This window comes from Psammomys obesus, unplaced genomic scaffold (genome assembly GCF_907164565.1).
Source record: "Psammomys obesus unplaced genomic scaffold, mPsaObe1.curated_primary_1811, whole genome shotgun sequence".
Taxonomy (NCBI): domain Eukaryota; kingdom Metazoa; phylum Chordata; class Mammalia; order Rodentia; family Muridae; genus Psammomys; species Psammomys obesus.
In genome coordinates, this window is record NW_026596166.1 from 4,159,966 (window position 1) to 4,181,218 (window position 21,253).

The 21,253-nt window shown below is 44.7% G+C and overlaps 1 protein-coding gene across 1 annotated transcript in view; it reads right to left on the reverse strand.

Moving 5' to 3' along the window:
* The window catches only part of Fntb (farnesyltransferase, CAAX box, beta), an 83,764-nt gene that overhangs the window by 29,311 nt on the left and 33,200 nt on the right, over positions 1 to 21,253 (reverse strand). Inside the window, exons 5-7 of the mRNA XM_055595285.1 lie at positions 10,218 to 10,364; positions 10,036 to 10,119; positions 935 to 1,021 (exon numbers count right to left, since the gene is read on the reverse strand). Coding sequence (XP_055451260.1) covers positions 935 to 1,021; positions 10,036 to 10,119; positions 10,218 to 10,364 — 318 coding nt within the window. The remainder of the gene's footprint in view (positions 1 to 934; positions 1,022 to 10,035; positions 10,120 to 10,217; positions 10,365 to 21,253) is intronic.

The following is a 21,253-nucleotide window of genomic DNA, read 5'->3' on the forward strand; positions in this document are numbered from 1 at the left end:
ACACACACACACACACACACACACACACACACACACACACACACACATGCTCACAAATAAACACACATGCACACAAATACACACACAAAATAAAATATTATTTGAAATGTTTGCCTGTTTGAAGACTAATTTGGAGAATTCCTGCTAAATCCACTCATAATATGTACATTAACTCCAGGAAAATGAAAGTTATACAAAAAAAATCTAACCATAGTATATCATCTGGTGTCGCTGCATTACATTTATATGGTGATAAGTACTGTTTTTATAAAAATAAACAACAAATAGTATATATATATGTATATATGTATTTGAACATGTACATCACTACATATACATACATGTATATTACTCACATACATGTATATTACTATATATATACTGTTTATTTTTATAATTTGCACACATACACATATATACGCCTTTTGGTTTTTATTTTTAAGAAGGTCTCTTGTAGCTCAGGTTAGACTGACACTCAACACAGAGCTGAAGATGGCACTGAATTCCCACATCCTGAAGGCTCTGATTACAGTATGGCTGCCGTGAACCACCACATCCAGTCCTGTTTCTGGCTTTTTGCTCTTATAAATGAGTCTCTGTCTTTTATATGTACCTATGTATATGTACACGCCTACCTTCTGTAGGAGTGAAGTAATTGGGTTTCATAAGCAAGGGTATTTTGAGATATTGCCAAACTGCTTCAGTCAATCTAGACCCCCACCAATGCTACTCACCAAAGGTTTTGGTCTGTGCCAATATATACTACAATACAACATTAATGAAGTCTGAAAATAATCTCAAGTATTTATAAAGGGCACGACATATAACCCCTGAGACATCTCATATAATTTTATATGCCCTTCCAGACTTTTACATTTTTCTGTTTCTTGACCCCTTGCTCTCCCAGGACTGGGGACCATGTGACTTCTCCCACCTTGCTATCCATTCGGCAGTGCCTTCAAAGAGGTCTGGAGTGATGATGTTGGTGAGAGAGGCTACCGAGGCGGCACAGTACGCACTCCTGGAAAGACAGAAACAGGGAAACAAGTTAGGCTCCAAGAACAAGGCAGAACCAGGCTCAGCAAACTGCTTGGGTGGATAGCTGGCTTTGCCTAGTAAGCAGCACTCGTATCCTGTCTCGTCTTGGCACACAGCCATTCTTTCTGGGTCTCTGAGAGGTGTGACGTTCTGTCTGGATAGAGTTGCATACAACATGGCTCCCTGCCCCCACACAGGTGATCTACATCCAACTTAACAGCCATAGCAGTTCATCCCGAAAACAGACTGAGCCCTTCTTCTGAGGACCTACGGGGGTTCCCACTGTCTCCTCGGCATTGCTGAGGTTCTTCTCGCTCACTCAGATGTCTCACCGCTGCAGACTCAGGACCTCTCTCTGTGTTTAGGGGTCTGTGTAAAAGGTTAGCTCTACATTTCCTCTGACAGATACACTTCAAAGCAGGCCACACGAACAAGACGGGAGTAGGCATATCCTTGTGCCTCTAGAGAAAAGAGCTCTGATTTCAAGCACTTCATCGGACACACACAGAAACACCTTTCAGTGAAAAGGTAGGAACGGTGTTTAAGATGTGGCTCAGCTGGTGATGTTTGGTAAGCATGCGCAAACCCTAGGTTTGATCCCTAGGCAGCCCCCAAACTGGGCATGGTGGTGCGTGCCCATAATCTCAGCCCTCAAGAGGTAGAGACAGGAGGATCACAAGTTCTAGGTCATCCTCAGCTACACAGCAAATTTGAGACCAGCTTGGATACATGAGATATTGTTTCAGTTAAAATAATAATTTAAAAAAAGATAGAAACATGCCTTTGGGGCAGGGAGATTGGAGGAATCTAACCAGGACTTTGTTTATAGCACGTACAATCTCTTCCACCAAGCTATATTTCCAGTTCCTATCTGAAAATGAAAAGTTAAGACAAAATACATCCATTTGATTTGAGATACTCTTGCCATCCTATTCTTCCAGCCATAATTCTTCTCAGGACACTCTTTCATCTTCTCCACTTGTCAAACAAAAATTTGTTTTTATTCCTCCCACAAATCCTTTCTCTAAGAGCACAGAAAAATAAAAAAATTTTAAAAAAAACATGAAAGGAAAGGAAAAGAAAGCTTGGCTTCCATCTTAATCCTTGCATAGACTTCACATGAAGCCAAATACTGGGGCATCCTACTGAAAACTCTGCAGAAGCCACGGGCATGATTATCCTACCAGCACTGTGACCAGCCAGGCTCACACTGGCCAAAGGCACAGCAGAGGCTGGGTTTCGCCAGCAGGCATCTAAAGTAGGAAAGAGTCAACGTGCCAGCGCCAAATGTTGTCATTTACCATATGCTAACTTTGAAGGTATGATCTAATTTCCTCCAGGCCTTGAGCCTCTCACAAAGGCTCAGCAGTCTTTTCAGAGGCTCTTGAATCCTAATGAGGCAGGGAGGCCTGTAACGTGGTCTGCCTCTCACATCAGTGGACTAGCTGACAGGGGAGGCAGTTGTGGAATTCTGTCCCTCTGGGCGTGACATGGCTGCTGCGGTCTTGAGATCAGAGCAGCTGTAATTACTTGCCTGAGATCCTCACAAGATAGTGTCTATTAATATTCCTGTGTAGGAGGAGGGTGGGGGAGAGCCACCACTTAATTGGAGACTCCAGCCATTCCTTCTCAGAAACGGGCGCCTTCCCACCAGCCCATGTAACCCTGACCCAGCTGCACGCGGTCTTAGGTGCTAGAGGGTATGTAAGAGGTAGAAGGCTGGCTGGGGTGAGGACTCAAGGGACGTAGCTATCATTACTAAATTGTTTCTTTGGTCTGTTATTTCCTTCTCTACGAAGGGTTGAAAAGAAATATGCCGGCCAGAAGGAGGCACACAACCAGTGGCTGAACAGTGGCTGAACGGAACCAGAGGATGAGTTGGGGGAAGTGAAGTTACAGGCCTCTGCTGAGGGAAATAGGCTAGCAACTGGGGCTGCGCTGCTCCGAGGGTAGAGCCTCCATGAGGGCAATTCCGATGTGGCCATCTTTCCCCATGTGGTTCGGATAAGCGCACCTCTGTGCTGGCACCTCGAGTGTGCATTCCCCTGTTACTAATGTAAGACACGGAACAGGCTGGGCATGGTGCTTCTTGATGACTGTATTAGAGACACCCTCAGATGGCTGGTGGACTCAAGAATACATTACAGTGCCTGATGGATTCCACGCACTGATGGAACAGGACAGCAAGAAAACCAGGGCTGATAAGACAGACATGCAGCTGAGGGTCAGCTGTCTGCCCAGAGGGGAGCTGGAGTGGGAATAATGCATTCGGGTGTTGTGTTCCATGTAGGCCTTTGATCAGAGCAGGGAACCTGGAGAAAGACATGAGACGGAAGTGCTGGCTTGCCATTGCTCATGGCTGGGGAGAACAGAGCGGAAGCGCAAACTGGATCTGTGCGATCCACCCCTTCTGCCATCCAAGAATCTGGAACGTGCAGGCAGAACCAAACAAGAGAGATGGAGGTAGAAATGATAGCAAGGGACTAAGTATGGGAGGAGGCAGTGTGTGACAGTTCTCCGTGGTCACCAGGACGCTATTGCAGCAGGTGCCTTGGTACTGGCGTGGGGCTTACGGGGCTTTTGTGACTCTGCCAGTCCCTGCGGTGGGTCACGATCTTCACGAGGCAGGAGAGGCACTGGTGGATCTGAGTGTCTTAGACTAACTGGCATGTCAGTCTCTGGTCTGTGAAGGGCTAAAGCCATCAAGAGGGGATTCGAAAAAGAAAAGCCAGGTAAGACAGCCTGTCCGTGCCCAGGTCATTTGAAAGCAAATGAGGCAAAATTTGTGTTCACGCGGACTTCTTAGAGAAAAGCTGACGTGAAACCAAAAGCATTGCTTGTGAGCTTCTAGAAGAGCCTTTCTCAACCTGTGGGTCGCAACCCCTCCGGGGGTTGAGTGACCCTTTCACAGAGGTCACCTAAGATCATCGGAAAACACAGATACCTACAATTCCTCACAGTAGCAAATTACAGTTAGGAAGTAGCAGTGAAAATAATGTTAAGGTATGTGTGTGGGGTCACCACAACCTGAGGAACTCTATTAAAGGGTAATGGCACTGGTCTAGATGCTCTCCCCATAGGGGTGGCAGAAGGACAGGTGATCCCCAGTGCGGCCACTGTGTGAAGAAAGGAGTGTGGAGGGTTAGACCTGCCACAGCCACTTCCCCGACATGGTGGCCAAGGCGGCTTATACATAAGGGTCTTGCAGGGCAACTACGTGGCCAGCACTGAACTGAGGAAGATGCTAGAGCCATGAATGCCTTAGTTCCTGGCAGCCCCCAAGGTCACCAAGGACAAGGGACATCAGTGGACTGATACAGAGATAAAGCAATGTAAGTGAAAATCTTGTTGGGGGTGGGCAATCATCCCCCAGTATGCTATGTACATTTCCCCCTTGAAAATGGAGAGTCTCCGCCTAGCCCAGGACACCTGGAACAGGCAGCTGCGGCAAGGTGGTAGGATTGGTGCTGGCCCGGAGCGTGCCAAAGCCAGGAAGCCTGCTCAAGCAACAAGTGCGGTAAGCAAGAGTGCAGCCCTGCTCCTTCTTGTCCCCAGGCTGGGCAGTGCAGCACAAGCTGGTTCCATCAAGCCCACCAGGCCTGGGTATATGTGCAGATGACCTATGGCTGGACCCCAAGATGAGGAACTAAGTCACTCCTGAAGAGTGACTGTGGAGACAGTCCAGCCAACATTGCTCTTTTGAAGGAACTGCTTATAAAAGCAACAGGATCAAAGTCTGGGGTGATGGCACATGCCTTTAATCCCAGCATTCAGGGGGCAGGGCAGGGGATCTCTGAGTTCAAGGCCGGCCTGATTTGTAGAGTGAGTTCTAGGACAGCCAGGGCTACACAGAGAGACCCTGTCTCAAACAAACAAACAAAGCAATGGGATCTTTGGAACCTCACTAACAGTTTTTTTTAAAAAATATTCCCCTAGCCACTAAAACCCAAAACCTATTCTAACTTGCCTGGAATAGCCAGCGGTGGGCATTTGGAGATCTTGCCCCTACTTTGTGAAAAGGTTTCTTTATGCATGTGATAGAATGCTAAGTTCTAGGCTCTCTACAGATTTGGAAAAGTATCTAGAAGAGCAGAAAAACAGAAGTTAAAGGGTTTGTATGTATCCAGGGTATGGGGTTATTATTGGCAAGGGAGACAGCTAAAATCCCACCATACAGGCTATACTACTATTGGTTACATCCTAATGGTATGAAACTTGATGGTAATATCCTTGCTGAAAACAGCCCATGCCCTGGTTGCAGAATATGGAGGAATCAACCTGGGGACTGGTTGGTTTTTGTGGTGCCACAAGACACTATGCTGGATGCTGGGAGAAAACTGTCACCAACAGATGTGTTTGTGCACTAGGTGTGTTAAGGCCATCAACATTAAAGGCAAAATGTGCCTGCTGGTGAAACAATGGTACAACTGTTTTGGTTGCATCCAAGTACTTAATGTAGGGAAAGCATGTTTAGTATTGTAAAACAAGGCAAAAACAAAAACAAAACAAAACAAAAAACCAGCCTGTACAAACAGAAAGGTTACTGTTAAACAGTTGTGATATGTTGACCAATTTACCTTCTAAACATTTGTCTTTACATCCATAGGTTACTGCTACTATGGAAGCTAAGTGGAAAAAAAAAAAAAAAAAAAAAAAACCTTTTTATAGTGGACAGCAGCTCCTAGAGAGACTCATAATTGGTCAAATTGCTAAAAGTGTCTTGCTACATTCTGTATTGTTGCTGAGACACAGCAACCCAGTGCTTAACAAATAATCGTTCATCTTTATAATTCCAGGGTTCAAGGAGCACTGCAGAAGAGAATATAAGGATGTAAAAACCAGAAGGGGAGGAGCATTGTGGAATTCTGTCCTCCTATACATGATATGACTGTTGTCACCTTGAATTCAGAGCATCTGTGATTTCCCACGTGACATTCAGAAGATTAAGCCTATTAATGTTTCCTTGTTAGAGGAGGACAGGGAAGGATCTTGAGACCTTCTCCTGGGACTCCGGCCACTCACTCCTTCCTGACTCCGCCAGATGCACGCAATCCCAACTCAGCTATATGTGGCTTCAGAGTACATAGGGAGTGGAAGACTGATTGAGGACGGGAACACCAATGACGCAGCTGTTGTGAGCCATCACTCCAGGTTTTTTGTGGTATAGCTGCTCAAGTCACCCATGCTCCGATGAATAACCCTAATGAATTCAACGGCTCACCAAGCAGGACTTGGATTTTCCCTCTTTAATTAGACGAACAGAAACAGACTCCCAAGAAAAGTCACACAACAGATACCAAAACCACTAATCCTGGACCACACACAGGGATGGGGAGGGAACAAGGTACAGCGTTCCTGGTAGATTCTTCCTGTCTTCCCATATCCAGCATCACAGCTCTTGTCTGTCTGCCTTTCTCTTCCTCTGACGCTGTCATCCAAACCCGAGTCGTTATCATCCACTGGGATCAACCTACTGTTTGTCCCCCTCCTTCCAGCCCAGAGACCAGGGGAGAGTTATTAAAACACCATAACTCACTTGCTGCAACCAGAGAACTGGCAGAGTGCAAATCGATCATATCGCTGCCTACTTAAGACCCGTCAGAATTTATTTGCCAGCCTCTGTAATGAGAGTTCAGGGCGTCCTCACCCTGTCCCCAGCCTGCCCTCTGGCCCATTCTTCCCACCGTTGCCTCCAGGCCTCCTACACTTCAGTGGCATTCCACTAACTTCTCATCCCTTGAACACATCCTGCTCTGTCAGCTGCTGACTCTCCTCTGCCCCCAGAGAATACTACAAATTTCATACTTAATTCATTAATTAATAATGAATAAAAATGAATAAATAATGAGTCCGTTTTTTATGTTTGTTTTTCCAGTACTAGGGACTGAATTCAGTTTCTCATATATATTAGGTAAATGCTCTAAATCAGAGCTGCGTGTCCATCCTTTTTTTTTTTTTTTTTTTTTTTTACTATTATTTTAAAATGCTCTCAAAGTAGCCTTTAATTTACAATTCTGCTCAGTTTCCTGAGTAGGAGTCTCAGATTCCATGCCAGGCCCAGCTAATAGTGGCTCCTTTCTTAGCTGACAATCGGAGGTTTCTGAGGTGCTCATTCTCAGAATAAGGCATTCTCAGAAACTACTAGGAGTTGTTCGAGGCCCCAAAGATCAAGTGACCGTCTCTGTCTAACCAGGCACTGGAGTAAACTGCTCTGAGTGATAAACTGTCCTGGGTTTCCAATTTTCTCTCCTGAGCATTGGCTGATGCTTCTAGGCAAAGGAAAAACAAAACAAAACAAAACAAAACTGGAGTGAAAAAACTATGGAATGCACATTCTAGAAGACAGGCCAGACAAGAAAACTGGAGGAAATCTACAGGTCTGACCTGTCATTCAAATCTTTCATCCACAGTACAAATGACAATCAGGGGCTCAATGGCAGATTGATCCCAGGACTTCAGGAGAGGAGGATTGTGGCCTGGTGCTCCTTAGTAGATCACATCAAACTGACTGGAGAAGTTGCCCTGAATTTGTCTAGCATATATGAATAGGAACACAGAAAGAGACTTTATTTTGGAAAATTGGAGGATATTATCTAAAATGAGTATTTTAACAAAACAGCTGGAGACCTTGCCATGGTTTGCTTGTGCCTAGTCTCATTCAATTTATTTTTGGTTTATTTTTCTTGTTGATGATGTCACTTGGTCTCTTGAGACAAGGTCTCTGTGTAACCTTGGCTTGCCTGGAACTCATAAAAGATCTGCCTGCCTCAGCCTCTGGAGTGCTGGGATTAAAGAACCACCACACCTAGTTGTTTTGAGATAGGGTTTCTTTTTGTAGGCCACACAGACACCTTGAACTCACTATATCCTGGCTCAGCTTCTTGAATGCTGGATATTCTGTGTTTGCTACCATACCTACCTTCAATTAATTATTCAAAACTAAATTGCCTTGCAAGCCACCACTACTCTCTAACGGCAGGGTCCCCTCCAGCTAAGCTCCGGCCTCCAGACAGGTATGGTGGTTTGAATAAAAACGGCCCCCATAGGTCCAGAAGGAGTGGCATTATTAGGAGGTGTGGCCTGGTTGTCATGGGTGTGGTTTTGTTGGAGAAAGTTCATCATTAGGGGGCCGGCTTTGGGGGTCTTTGAAGCTTAAGCCAGGCTTAGTGGCTCACTTTCTCTTCCTGCTGCCTGCCAGTCCAGACACAGAACTCTCAGCTCCTTCTGCAGCACCACGTCCACCCATACACCACCACGTTTCCTACCATGACACTAATGGACTAAACCTCTGAAACTATAAGGCAGTCCCAATTAAATGTTGTCCTTTATAAGAGTTGCTGTGGTCACGGTGTCTCTTCAATAGGCCTAAACTAAGACAGGAGGAAATAAGTCTCTACACCTGGTTCAGACAAAGCAGATGGACAGCAAGATTCAAGAACCGAGGAAACAATTAACAACAAAGGCCACTGAGTTCGAGGCCAGCCTGATCTACAAAGGCTATACAGAGAAACCCTGCCTTAAAAAACAAAAACAAATGAAACCAAAGACCATTCAAAAGACTGTGCTCTCTCCTGGAGGGGTGGTGGAGCTTCATCATAGCCTGGTACTACGTCACTTGGTGAAATGAGAGCTATCAATAATCCACTGAACTTATTCTCAAAATCCTTTCAGGTCCTGGTATAGAAACTGCTCAGGACTCCAAAACAGACCTGTGTTTCCAGACCTCAGCTGATGGTGCTGTGGAGGAAGGCAAACAAGACCTTTCTGGCTAGCCCACTTTCTTTTTTCAAAAGTGTTATGACTGACACATGTCTGTGATGGCAGGTGGGGTGTGTACCTTCTATAGCACATGTGTAGCAGTCAGAGAGCAACTCTGTACAGTCTGTTCTCTCCTTCTATCAGGGACTGAACCTGGGTCCTCAAGCTTGTGCCGTAAATGCCTTTCTTTACCTGTGTGCCATCTCACCAGCTCCTGGCTGGCTTTCCTGAAGGCACCATGCTAACCATGACAAAATCGTAACGCTTATACCAAAAGCTACACAGTTAGCATGCCACTGTGAAAAACATGCTCAGGAATCCACCATGAGGCCAGACACTTGGGGGAGGCAGGCAGAGCTCTATATGAGTTCAAGGCTATCCTGGTCTACATAACAAGCCAGGGCTACACAGTGAGACCCTGTCACAAAACAGGACAAAACACACACAGAAGAAAGATAATTTCTTTCTATCATTTTGATATAAAACCTTCACCTCCTCCCCAAAAGCACATTTCTCCAGGCTCAATAATATACAATCCCACTGATCCACTGCACTTAAGAAAGTGCTTATTATTTACATGCCTCATAGGTGGACTGCCTACAGGTCAGGAAGCTGCTTGCTGGTGTAATTAATATATCTAATTTTCCCCTTTCCTTCTTTTTAATTAAGACTGGGTCATGTAGGCTAGCCTTGAAATCATTATGTAGCCAAGGATGACCTTGAACTCCTAATCCCTCTGCTTCCCCCTCCCAAGAGCTGAGACCTTGATCACAGACCACCATACCCGGCCAGATACTAAGTTTGAGCCAACAGGTACCAATCAGTTAGTTCAAATCCACTACAGTGCCTCAAGGCACTGGGCACCCCACGGAAGTGTTCAGCACCTTCAGGATTTCCTCAGAGGCAACCAGGAAGTGTTTACAGAGTCACTCCAGGCTTGCTTCTCTAAGAGAGGTGGAAGGTTCTATTACACTATGTAATATGGTACACTATCTTACACCAAACAAACGTATTCTGTATTTCTACATCGAAGGCATTTGATTTTTTTTTTTTAATCCAACCCACACTCTGACATCTGCATAAAAGAAACGAAGAGACAGTGACACCTGAGGACACTGGTGTCGTATTAGCAATGACCGTGACACTGTGCCAGGGTCAGCAGCCTGCCATGCTCCTGAGGCTTAGCAGCTCTAAGAAAAGGCACGTTCCAGAAGACATGCATGCAACTGTCCCACTCACCTCACGTCCACCTCACCTCCGACGTGCATGAGGAAAGAGCCATCGGGTTGCTTTAGGGAGTACAAATACTGAAGGAGCTTCTCTCTGAGAACAGCAGGGCGAGGGCAGAAAAGGCGATGGTCAGTGCCATAGGGAAGGGGGAACCCTCCCGGATCTCTCTCACGGCTGCCCGCAGCAATTACCTGTTAATGACGTTGTAGGCTTCCTCGGTGCCAATGATGCACAGCGCGTTGACAGCTGCGTATGTGGGTGCGAGGTGTGGGTACTGACCAGGGCCTCCTCCAAAGCCACCTTCTGGGCTTTGACACAGCTCCAGGAACTGACATACACTAGGTGTGTGGCCAAGAGGAAAAACAAAGTTAGACAGCGTTAACTTCCGAATACCAAATTCATTTTGGATTCCAACATTTTCCATTCCCCTACCTTCCAAGGGGCAAAAACCCCCTCCTTGACACTTGACTACGATGCCCCTCAAAGACTTAACTCTTCACCCAGCTGCTGTCAGTTTTATGCACACTCCTGAGTCTTCTATTTAAGAATTCGTCTTGTCATAAAGCAAAGAGCATGAGGCTGGCAGGAAACCTTTCACAGACTTGCTTCTTGACCAAACCTTTCTCTTATTTTTCACTAAACTTGTCACCCTGGATCTGGAGTCATACAATTTTCTCTTCTGAGGACATCTGGATTCTACCTCTAGTTGTCCTGAACATTCGGTCACTGGTCTAGATGCTTTTCCTGGGCCTGTGAACACATTCTCACTCACTGTCACCTGAGCCCTTGCGGGCAACTGTCTTTCTGTTCCCACCACCAGTAAGGCAATTTTGAGTGCAGTACAACTCACTGTTAGGAAGACAGGAGAGCAGAAGGCTCAAGATAGCACTGTTGTGGTTTGAATGTAAAATGCCCCAACACCCGTGTGCTCACTGAGTTGAATACTTGGTCTCCAGCTGTTGGTGTTGCCTGTGGAACCTTTAGGAGGTAACCTCACAGGAAGCTAGGACTTGAAGCTCGGTGGACCTTGAATGAGGCCTGCTTCGTGTGTATTCTCTGCTTTCTGAATGTACACATAAAGCTAGCTTCCTGCTCCTGCCATGGTGGACTATAACCCTGCAGCTGTGGGCCCAAACAAATCCTCTCTCTCTCTCAAGCAGCTTTTTTTTTTTCCTTCTCTTCTTTCATTTTATGCTTGCCACTCAGGCACCTTATTTATACATGTTTTAAATCCCTAAAAAAAGAATCCCAGGGTTTTTCCTTCCTGTATGCTTTCCTCTTGCTCCTCATGGCCCATGATGCCAACAGAGGTTGAGTGAAACTGAACTGACGGGATTGTTCTGCCATCATTCTGGGCCCTTGAACCGCACATCAGATTGGGGCTGGTCACCCCACACTTGTTCAACCTGCTTGTGAGGTTCTATTGATTTCTCCAGCTCTGAGGTCAGTGGTGATTTCAAACTTGCCAAAGTCACCATGCTTCATCATCACTGCTAGCAGCCAGACAGTAGCTTTGGAGCACAGCCTGATGTGGACTTGGCACCTCTCTTTTCTACACAGTTGATGTTTTCTGAGCATCAGCCGGGACATTCGTGAGCCTCATTACATGGAAGGACAGCAGAGACAGCTTAAGTGGCTTTGTCTGGGCATTTTATCGCCGTGATGAAAAGGTAATGGTGACAGGCACTGCTGACTCGCGTCAGAAGAAGGCATTTCAGTCTGTGAATTTTTCATGCTAAACAACAGAGGCTCCAGTTTCCTCAAAAAGGAGAACTGTTCCTGGAGGATTTGCTGTTGGACATGGCATCAGTTACATTTGTGCTCTAGGTGAAATCGAGAGAGCCTTTACTTGCAGAGGGTCCTCTACAGTTTATGGGAAAGGCCATTCCAGGAAGGGCCCAATGAGGAAGGCTCAGGTTATCACGTCATTCCCCTACAACTCTGAGGTCACAGCCTCCTGTCAGGAAAACCTCCACCCAAGAGACCTCCGGCAAGCCTGTTTTTCTAGCTGCCAAGGCCTCCTTTCCGGGCTGTTTCATCTCCTTTATTATTTATTTCTTCTACACTCTTTCTCTCTTCTCTTCAAATGAGAAAGAGTTTATTCTGAGCCAAATATGAGTGGCCAGGAGCATGGTTTCAGTTTGCCCTAAAGGATAAGTTCCATCAGAGAAGTAGTTATATAAAAATTTTTAAAAACTGTTTTGTAAATTGATTTTTGAAAACTGGCACACAACATGATTATTTCATTACGGCATTTGCAACGTATGTGTCATTAGGCTTTGCTCTAATTCATCCTCTCCCCTCCCCTGCCTGCCTGGTTTCCTCTCTTCATCCAGATAGCACCCCCCTCTGCTTTCAGGTTACATGCTCATTATCGTCTTTGCCCTTTCCCTTAAGCTCTCTTCCTTCCTTCATGATCTTTCTAGTTTTATGACTTACACACGAATGTATAGACAGGCATATCTGTAGTTTGAAACCCATCGCCTCAATATCGCTTGTTCTCTGCTGCTGGGGGGGACCACAAAGGCTAGTTTCCACAAAGACATGTGCACATTACTCCACTGCCATACATAGCAGGTGGGACAAGGTCCCATGTGTCCCAGGCTGGCTTCCAGCTTGCTGAGGCGCTGAGACTGACTGAACTTTCTGATGCCCCTGCCTTCACCTCTTCCTACGCACTCAGATCACAGATGTGGTTTATGAGGTGCTGGGGATCAAAATCCCTAGCCTCAAGTATTCTAGGCAAATACTCTAACCGCTAAGGTCATCACCAGGCCTGTTTTGTTTGTTTGTTTTGAGGCAGGGTCTCTCTCTGTAGCTCAGTGCGGCCATGAACTCAGCAATCTGTCGGCTACAGTCTTCCATGTGCTATGATTACAGGTGTGAGCCGTCAGACACAGTTACTTTTGATTTCAGGATTTCCATTATGTAGACAGGTACAGCAACAGACTGGCTATTTTAGCCTTCCCAGGTTAAGACAATCCTCATTTTCTTCTACTTATACCTAAAACTTTTATGGTAGGCAACACAAGGATTGAAACTAGAGTTTATAGTTAAAGAAGGAAGTGATTCTGGAGTACATTTTTATTAATTAATTAGTTTATTTAATTTACATCTCAGTCATAGGCCCCTCCCTCCTCTCCTCCCTATTTCACCCTCCCTTCCAAAGCCCCCTACCCACACACCCCTGCTCATCTCTAGTCAAATGAGGACTGAGTTCATTCTGGAGTACATTTTTAAGAAAATTTTTCCAAAGTGGAATTTGCTTCTTATATATTTTCCAAGCCATAGTCAATTCTTATGAAATATCCAGAAATAAGTAGCTAAGAACAGTTCCTGACAAAAAGCTATCTGCCAACTGGAAGCTTTCGGTACACAAAAATAAAAGGTTTTTTTTTTTTGTTTTAGGAGCTGATTCACATTTAATGCTTGCTAATCCTTCATAGGAAAAGCAAGGGCATTTCTTTTTTTTTTTTTTTTTTTTTTTCCTTTTTAGTTACATTTTGTTAACTCTGTGTCCCAGCTGTATCCCGCTCCCTCAAATAAAAGGTTTTTAACTGAAATAAAATTCAGCATCTGGGCTGAAGAGATGGCTCAGTGGTTAAGAGCACTTGCTGCTCTTGCAGAGGACCCGGGTTCAATCCCTAGCACCCACATGGTGGCTCACAACCATCTGTAACCAGGGGATCCAATGCCCTCTTCTGGCTTCTATGGGCACCAAGCAGACACATGGTGCACAGACACACATGTAAGCAAAACACTCACTCATACACATAAAATAAAAATAAACCTTTTTAAAAAACAAAACAAAACAAAACAAAACAAAAAAACCCTCAACAGACTGGACCTGGAAATACAAGCTGCTCAGTGACAGAGCCCTGAGTTCAATCCCAGCATTACAAAATTCTTTTTTTTTTTTTTTTTTGTCTTTTGAGAGAGGGTATCACTACGAAGCCTGGTTTAACCTCAATCTCAGCCTTCCAAGTGCTAGAATTACACATGTGTACTACTCTCCTCAGCTGCCATAAGTTTGAGGCAAGTCTGAATTACACAGAAAGTTCAGGCTAGCCTGGGCTATAAGAGTAAGACCTTCAAAAATTAATTAATTAATTAATTAATTAATTAATTAATTAATTAATAAAATAAAAGGAAAAGGAAAAAAAAAGTCACCTAGTATTCATTTCTTCTCCAGCACCTAAGACAGAATGTTGTCGGGGAATGTAACACTCCTGACCCAGTAGCCTCACCTCCGGAGGGAGTGGGATCTGAATGTTCCAGACACCTCCATGTCCTGGCTCCTTGCCAGCCTCCCTCAGCTGACTGCCATGAGGTTGCGGAACTGGGGGTGGGGCTTCCCTCCTGCCTCACCCTTCCATGCTACGGAACATTCTGATCCTGAGCCTTTCCAACTTGCACCTTAAGGAACAGGCTGTGAAGTAACAAGCTGCCATTAGCAGACGTCTTAGCAACCTTAGAAAACAAAATGTCAGCGACGCTGTGATTTATCAGGATGGGAAGGAACACTTACAGACCAAAAATTCCAGAGACCAACCAAAAGTTTGTCAACTAATAAAAAATGCAACCGGGAAGCTTTGAGCAAACAACAAGAGGACGCTTTGCGGAGAACAAGTATTCATGAAAGCGCTCAGATGCACATCCAGGTTATTTAAGGGGCCTGAGCTTTATGTCCCAGTTTACACATTAGTGACCTACAGAGTGCAAACCCGAACCATGTGCACTGGGGCCAGTGGAGTAATAGAGACCTAGGCTTCTGAGGCTCAAGAGTCTGAACCGTCACCAGAGGCCCGAGTGACTTGGCCACCCACAAAGGATGAGCAACATCCAACTTTGTCGCACCATATAAAATTACTTTGAGGAATATTTATTTAAAAAAAACAACAGCTCGCCGGGCTCAATGGCGCATGCCTATAATCCCAGATGCCCTGAAGACCAGGCTGTCCTTGAACTGAGAGATCAGCCTGCCTTCTGAGTGCTGGGATCATTGGTGCACAAAACCATGTCCAGCCTAGGTTTATTTTGTTTTAAGGGCCTCCTTTGATAGCCTATGATGGCCTGCAACTCACTACATGGCTGAGTTAGCCTTGAACTTGCAGCAATCCCCCCGGCTTCAGTCTCCTAAATCCTCGAGTTAACCAGGAATGAACCACCACATTCAGCTGCTTCTGTGATGATAATGCTGCTGGCCTGACAACCACATTGTGGAGACCCTTGGAAAACACCTGTCCTGTCCAACAGGCAAGGCAACCCTAGTCACAGGGGCAATTTAAAGTTTAATTCAATTTAATTAAAATAATAAATTTAACTCTTTGCAGGGTATGGCGGCTTCAGAGGCAGGAGCATCTCTCTGAGTCTGAGGCCAGCCTCGTCTACAAAATGAGTCCAGGACAGCCACACAGAGAAACCCTGTCTCGAAAAACAAAACAAAACAAAACAAAAAAAAAAAAAAAACGAAACAAACAAACAAAATTTAGCTCCTCAGTCTCACAGGCCACATTTCAAGTGGCCAATATGCTTAGCTAGTGGTGAATATGCCGGGTCGCACATAAGCCACAGAATCACAGAATCTTCACATTGTGGGACTGTCTGTTGAACACTGCTTCTCTGGCATTCGACCACTACAGAGAATGTGAAACTTCTGAGAGAATCAAGTTCAAGGGAAAAGTGTTTTGGCTTTAGTGTCTTAAATTTAATTTCATTTATTATGTTTACGTGTGTGTGTGTGTGTGTGTGTGTGTGTGTGTGTGTGTGTATGATGGGGCACCAGACATGTGGGAGGCAGAGGACAACTCTGTGCACTTGGTCCCCTCCTTCCAACTTTTCAAGGGTTCCAGAGATGAAATTCAGGTCGTCAGGCTTTTGTGCTGAGCGCCCTTATTCGCTGAGCCTCCTAACTCGCTCTGCTTGGACTTCTAGTAACGGTTACACTAACCTAGAGAAAAAAACCGTGGCTAGTGGGGACGAAGGATTCACAATCGTGTAGACAATGTAAAACAAGTGGGAAAACAGAGACCAGTTAAGAATAAAGCGAGTATAACGGGTTCAACTAGTAAATAGCACACTGGGGGTCAGGAGTGGGGGAGGGGAGCATATACACACAAGATCGGAAATGACCAGGAACTCACAGCAGGGAAAGGGCTGTGATTGCGGCCTGTGAGCTACGGATACATCAACAACAAAGCATTCTTGTTAAAGGTGTCCACCCGGCACTACTGAGAGCTGCACCTGGCTCTGGCCTCCACTTTCCAACTAAGAGAGAGCTCAGATTAGACATGTTAAAAATAAGTAAATATTAAAAAATAAATAAATAAATAAATAAATAAAGCAGGAAAGGGAAGAGACTATTAAAAGGATTAAAATTATGGACAAAGGCAGCGAGGAGGAGGTCCGGCTACATTCTTCTTCATTCAAAGGGTGTGACACAAACTCTAGCAAATAACAAAGAGTGAGGCTTGTCTGTAGTAAGAACAGCTTAGCTTAGACTTTAAAAACATTTCTGGGGCAGGACAGAGGGCTCAAGCGGTTAAGAGCATTGGCTGTTCTTTCAGAGGACCCAGGTTCAAGTCCCAGCACTCACAGCTCACAGCTGTCTGTAACTCCAGTTCCAGAGGATCTGGCACCCTCTCACTAACATGCAGGCAGAACACCAATGCTCATAAAAATAAATCTTTAAAAAAAAAGTCTAAGGATGTGTGGCTTGGTAGTAGATTAGTTGCCCAGCAAGCACAAAGGCCTGATATAATCTCCATCACAGTAATAATAACAACAACAACCAACAAAGCAAAACAAAACTCCAGCACCAGAACAGGTTACCGCAGAGACTTCGGGCCTCAAATAAATTCCAAGAATGACTGTAGTCTTGGGAATATAAGCATCACCCATGAACAGAATAGGAGGAAGAGCACGTGCTCTGGTAGATTCCTGGCTTCTTCCAGGAACGATTCCTCCAGAGCTTCTTCTATAAAACGGCTGTGTTGCTCCAGCCAGGTGGAACCCAACAATGAACAGCTAAAGGGTGACCAGCATCTCCTGTTGATTCCGGGAGGCCAGAGCTACCTGGAGCCTTTGCTAACACGCCCATTTGTTTGGGAAGCACGGGCAGGTTTAAAGTGGGTTATGGGGAGCAGGGTTTCTCCGCACTGCATGGTTTTCTCTTTTGAGACATCCCTTTATAGGTACTTCATAGTCTCCCTGGCCTGTGCCCACGAGATGCCAGCAGAACCTGGCCCAGAAAAGCACCCAAAAGACAGGTGACCGGGTAGGATGCCATCACTGAAAGGTTAAGAATCAGACCACTCATATGTTAACTTAAATGTTTAAAGGAGGGGCTGGGGTGTGCCTCGCTTGGTAGAGTGCTTGCTAATTAGCATACAGTCGATTTCACACACACACACCCCGTAGCATGTAAAACATGACACATGCCTGTAATCCTCACTCTTGAAAGGTAAAGAGAGATAGATCAGAAGTTCAGGTCTTTCTTGCCGTCGGTATCTCTTGTAGCCCGGGTTGGCCTCAGACTCATTATGTAGCTAAGGACAACCTTACGCTTCTGATCCTCCTGCCTCCACCCCCTCAGGACTGGGATTACAGGTGTGCACCACCACATCCAATTTATGAAATACTGGGGGTTGAACCTAGGATTTCCTGCATGCTAGGCAAGTACTCTACCGGCGAGCTACATCCTAGACATAAAAGCCTAATTTTAACAGTACAATGGGCTCCTTACCACTTTGTTCTGTGTGTGTTTTTAAAGTAGCTGTTAGTGACGAAGAAGGGGAATCACATTAAAGAACTTCCTTCAGTGCTAAAATAACTAAGCCAAACAAGTGTTCCGCTCTAAAGTACTTATTCACCCATTTGTTTTATGTAAGCACACATATAAATTTATGTATAATCCCTTAAGAGAGGCAGTCCAAATTCCCACTTCTGAATTTATTACCCTGGCCCTGCTAGCCTCCCTCGGCCATCACAGAAGTTAACAAAAGCAATTCTGTCCACTAGAGGGAACCCGGCTTATATTATTTCCTGAACAAATAAAAGCTGGAGAGAGAACAAAATAGGAAAACTGAGAGAGAAACCTCTGTGCACGTGCAGACTGTGCATGCTGAGCGCAGGTGACATGGGGATGAGGGCAGAGAAAATGCTGGAACTCCAGAGCGGGCTCTCTGCCAAAAAGGTTGCCTTAATATATGTAGGAGGAAAAGGCGATAAGGGGATGGAAGGAGGAAAGGGGGAATGATGTAATTATATTTTAATTCTAAAAACTTAAGAATTATTTCAAAAAATAAAAATTTTTAAATTAAAAAAAAAAATTAAGGTCTCTCCATGTCTTCAACTGCAAGTCCTATGAGCTGAGATTGTCATTTCTCTTGAGGTTAAAAATAACCCTGCTGTTAGAGCTATGAGCCTTGGCCTTAATGGCTAGGGTATCTTTCCTTCCCTAATTTTTATTTTTCTAAAAATAATTTTTAAAATACATCTTTCAAGCACGTCTTTCATCCCAGCATTCAGGGGACAGAGGAGGTGCATCTGTCTCTATGAAGTCAAGGCCAGCTTGGTCTACATAGTGAACTCCAGGACAGCCAGAACTACATAGAGGCCCTGTCTCAAAACAAAAACAATAAAAAATATCCTTCAAAATGTAGGGAATTGATATTTGAGTACATTAATGAATAAAACGATAAGCCTAAAAATGAAATAGATGAATGAACCGGAAGCTCCTGGACCAACCAGCCTGGAGGATGCTAAGCTTCAGAAGTAAGAGAAAAAGACCCTGAACAAGGCGGAGGGAGAGAACTTACTACCGAAAGCTGTCTTCTGACTTTACACACGCACCATGGAACAGACATGCCCACACCAGTGACTACACGATCATACACACACACACTCAACACACACACAATAAAAACAACAAAATAAAAAAAATATGTTAAGACAGGCTGGAGAGATGGCTCGGTGGGTAAGAGAACTTGCTATGAGATGCATGAGACCTGTGCATAGGCACAAATACGTTATCTCTCTCTCTCACACACACACACACAAACACACATTCAATCATTCATTAAAGCAAGCTAGGGGACAGTTACCCAGCATGCATAAGGCCCTTGATTCACTCCCTAGTACTGAAAAACAATAACTGGATTTGAAGTTCATTAAAGCAAGCCAAGTGGGTGGCTTGTGCCTGAAATCCCAGCACTTACAGATTGAAGCAGAAGGAAACCATGAGTCTGAGACCAGCCTGGCCTACGTGGTGAGTTTCTGTCTGCAAAGAGAGATTTGTCTCTAAAACTGGCAATAAATTTTAAAATAAATAAATAAAAATAAGGGCTGGAGAGATGGCTTGGCAGTTAGGAGCACTGTCTGTTCTTCCAGAGGTCCTGAGTTTAATTCCCAGCAACCACTCAGTGGCTTACAATCAACTATACTGGCATCTGATGCCCTCTTCTGGCATTCATGTATACATGCAGATAGAGTACTCATATACAGAAAATAAGTAAATCTTTAAAAAAATAAAAATAAGGTTTATTAAATCAACGCTCAGGGGAACTATAAATAAATGCTTTCAAGTCAGTTGTAAAACAAGCCCGAAGCCATTGATTATTAAACTGGCTCTTTATTTTCAAAATTCCCTCTTTTGTAGGGAAGAAACAACAGGTCTCAGTATGTAGCTTTGGCTAGCCTAGAACTCCTGATGTAGTCCAGGCTAGCCTCAAGACTCACATCAATCTGCTTGCCTCTACCTCCCTGAGTGCTGGTATTGAAAACATGCCTGGATAAAACATTATTTTACTTACAAAATAATGAAGGTTTACTGTAGAAATTGTAGAAAATGTAAATAAGCTTAGAAATATATATATATATGACAGGGTCTCACTGTGTAGCTCTGGCTGTCCCAGAACTCACTATGTAGACCAGGCTGGCCTGGAACTCACAGTTATCTGCCTGCCTCTACCTGCAGAGTATTGGGATTAAAGGTGTGCACTACCATACCCCAAAAATTATATCCAGACTGAACTGTAGCATATGTACTTGCAACCTTTTGTGGGTTTTGGTTGTTTTGTTTTTCTATGTGTAGCCATCAATACTTTTTGTTTGTTTTGTTTTGTTTGTTTGTTTGTTTTCCTTTTGGTATGGGGGTAGGTGGGTCCTGCAGAAGATCAAACTCAGGGCCTCTACCATGCAAGGCAAACTCTGAACCACTGACCTACAGCCCCAGCCCTTTTTTTTTTTTTTTTTTTTTTTTTTTTAAGAGGTCTTGCTTACATAGCCCTAGCTGACCTCAGACTCTGGACACTCCTACCTCAGCCTTCTAAATGCTGGATCCCTACATATATACATTCTTCTACGCAAATATACAAATATTAAACAACTTTAAACGGCTACATATTTCACTGTATGCACAATGCTGCAATTAATTCACTTAAACTTTAATTTTTGTCTTTGTTGTTCTGTTTTATTTTTTGAGATTGCATTTTTCTGTGCAGCCCTGGCTGTCCTGGAACCCTGTAGACCAAGCTGGCCTCAAACTCAGAGATCTGCCTGCCTTATTAAAGGCGTGTACCACCATGCCCAGCTCCTCTGTAAATGTTAAAGCAGGTCTTATACTGATGCTGTCGGCTGTGAAAAGCCCTTTAAGGAGGCCTCTCTTGCCATCCAGCTCCCTCCTTCCACCCTGTGTGTCCCGGGTCAGACACAGGTCATTACACGTCAAGACAGGTGTCTGCCATGCCATCTCACCTTACCCCTCTTCCTATCTGACATTATCAAAAAGCAGCTGTGACAGTGACTTCCTCAGATAAGTGACAGTGAAAACAGACCACCTATGCAACCTAAAAAAAAAAGAAAGAAAAAGAAACCAAAACTGACAGTGACCGGAGCTTTTCCACTGCAGGTACCCCAACTCCCTCCCTGGTCGCTGCACTTTACAGGGTCTATGGCCTCTTGTCTCTCACAGAATCCCCCCTCCCCTCGCTTCTCTCATGGGCATCTTTCCTATTCTAGCACACATCCTGACAGTGTAGGTGTTGGTGGGGGGGCTTCCCAAACGACCGTCAACCCCCAACTGGTATTTCAAAAACACATGGGCCTTTATTTTGACAAGTACATTCCTTTTACGGCAGAAACTGTGCCCAGCTCTACTTCCAGTGCTGGAAGCGCGCAGGCTGTTTCAATGTCCGGCTTATAAAAACCATGCATATTTTCCCTCGGC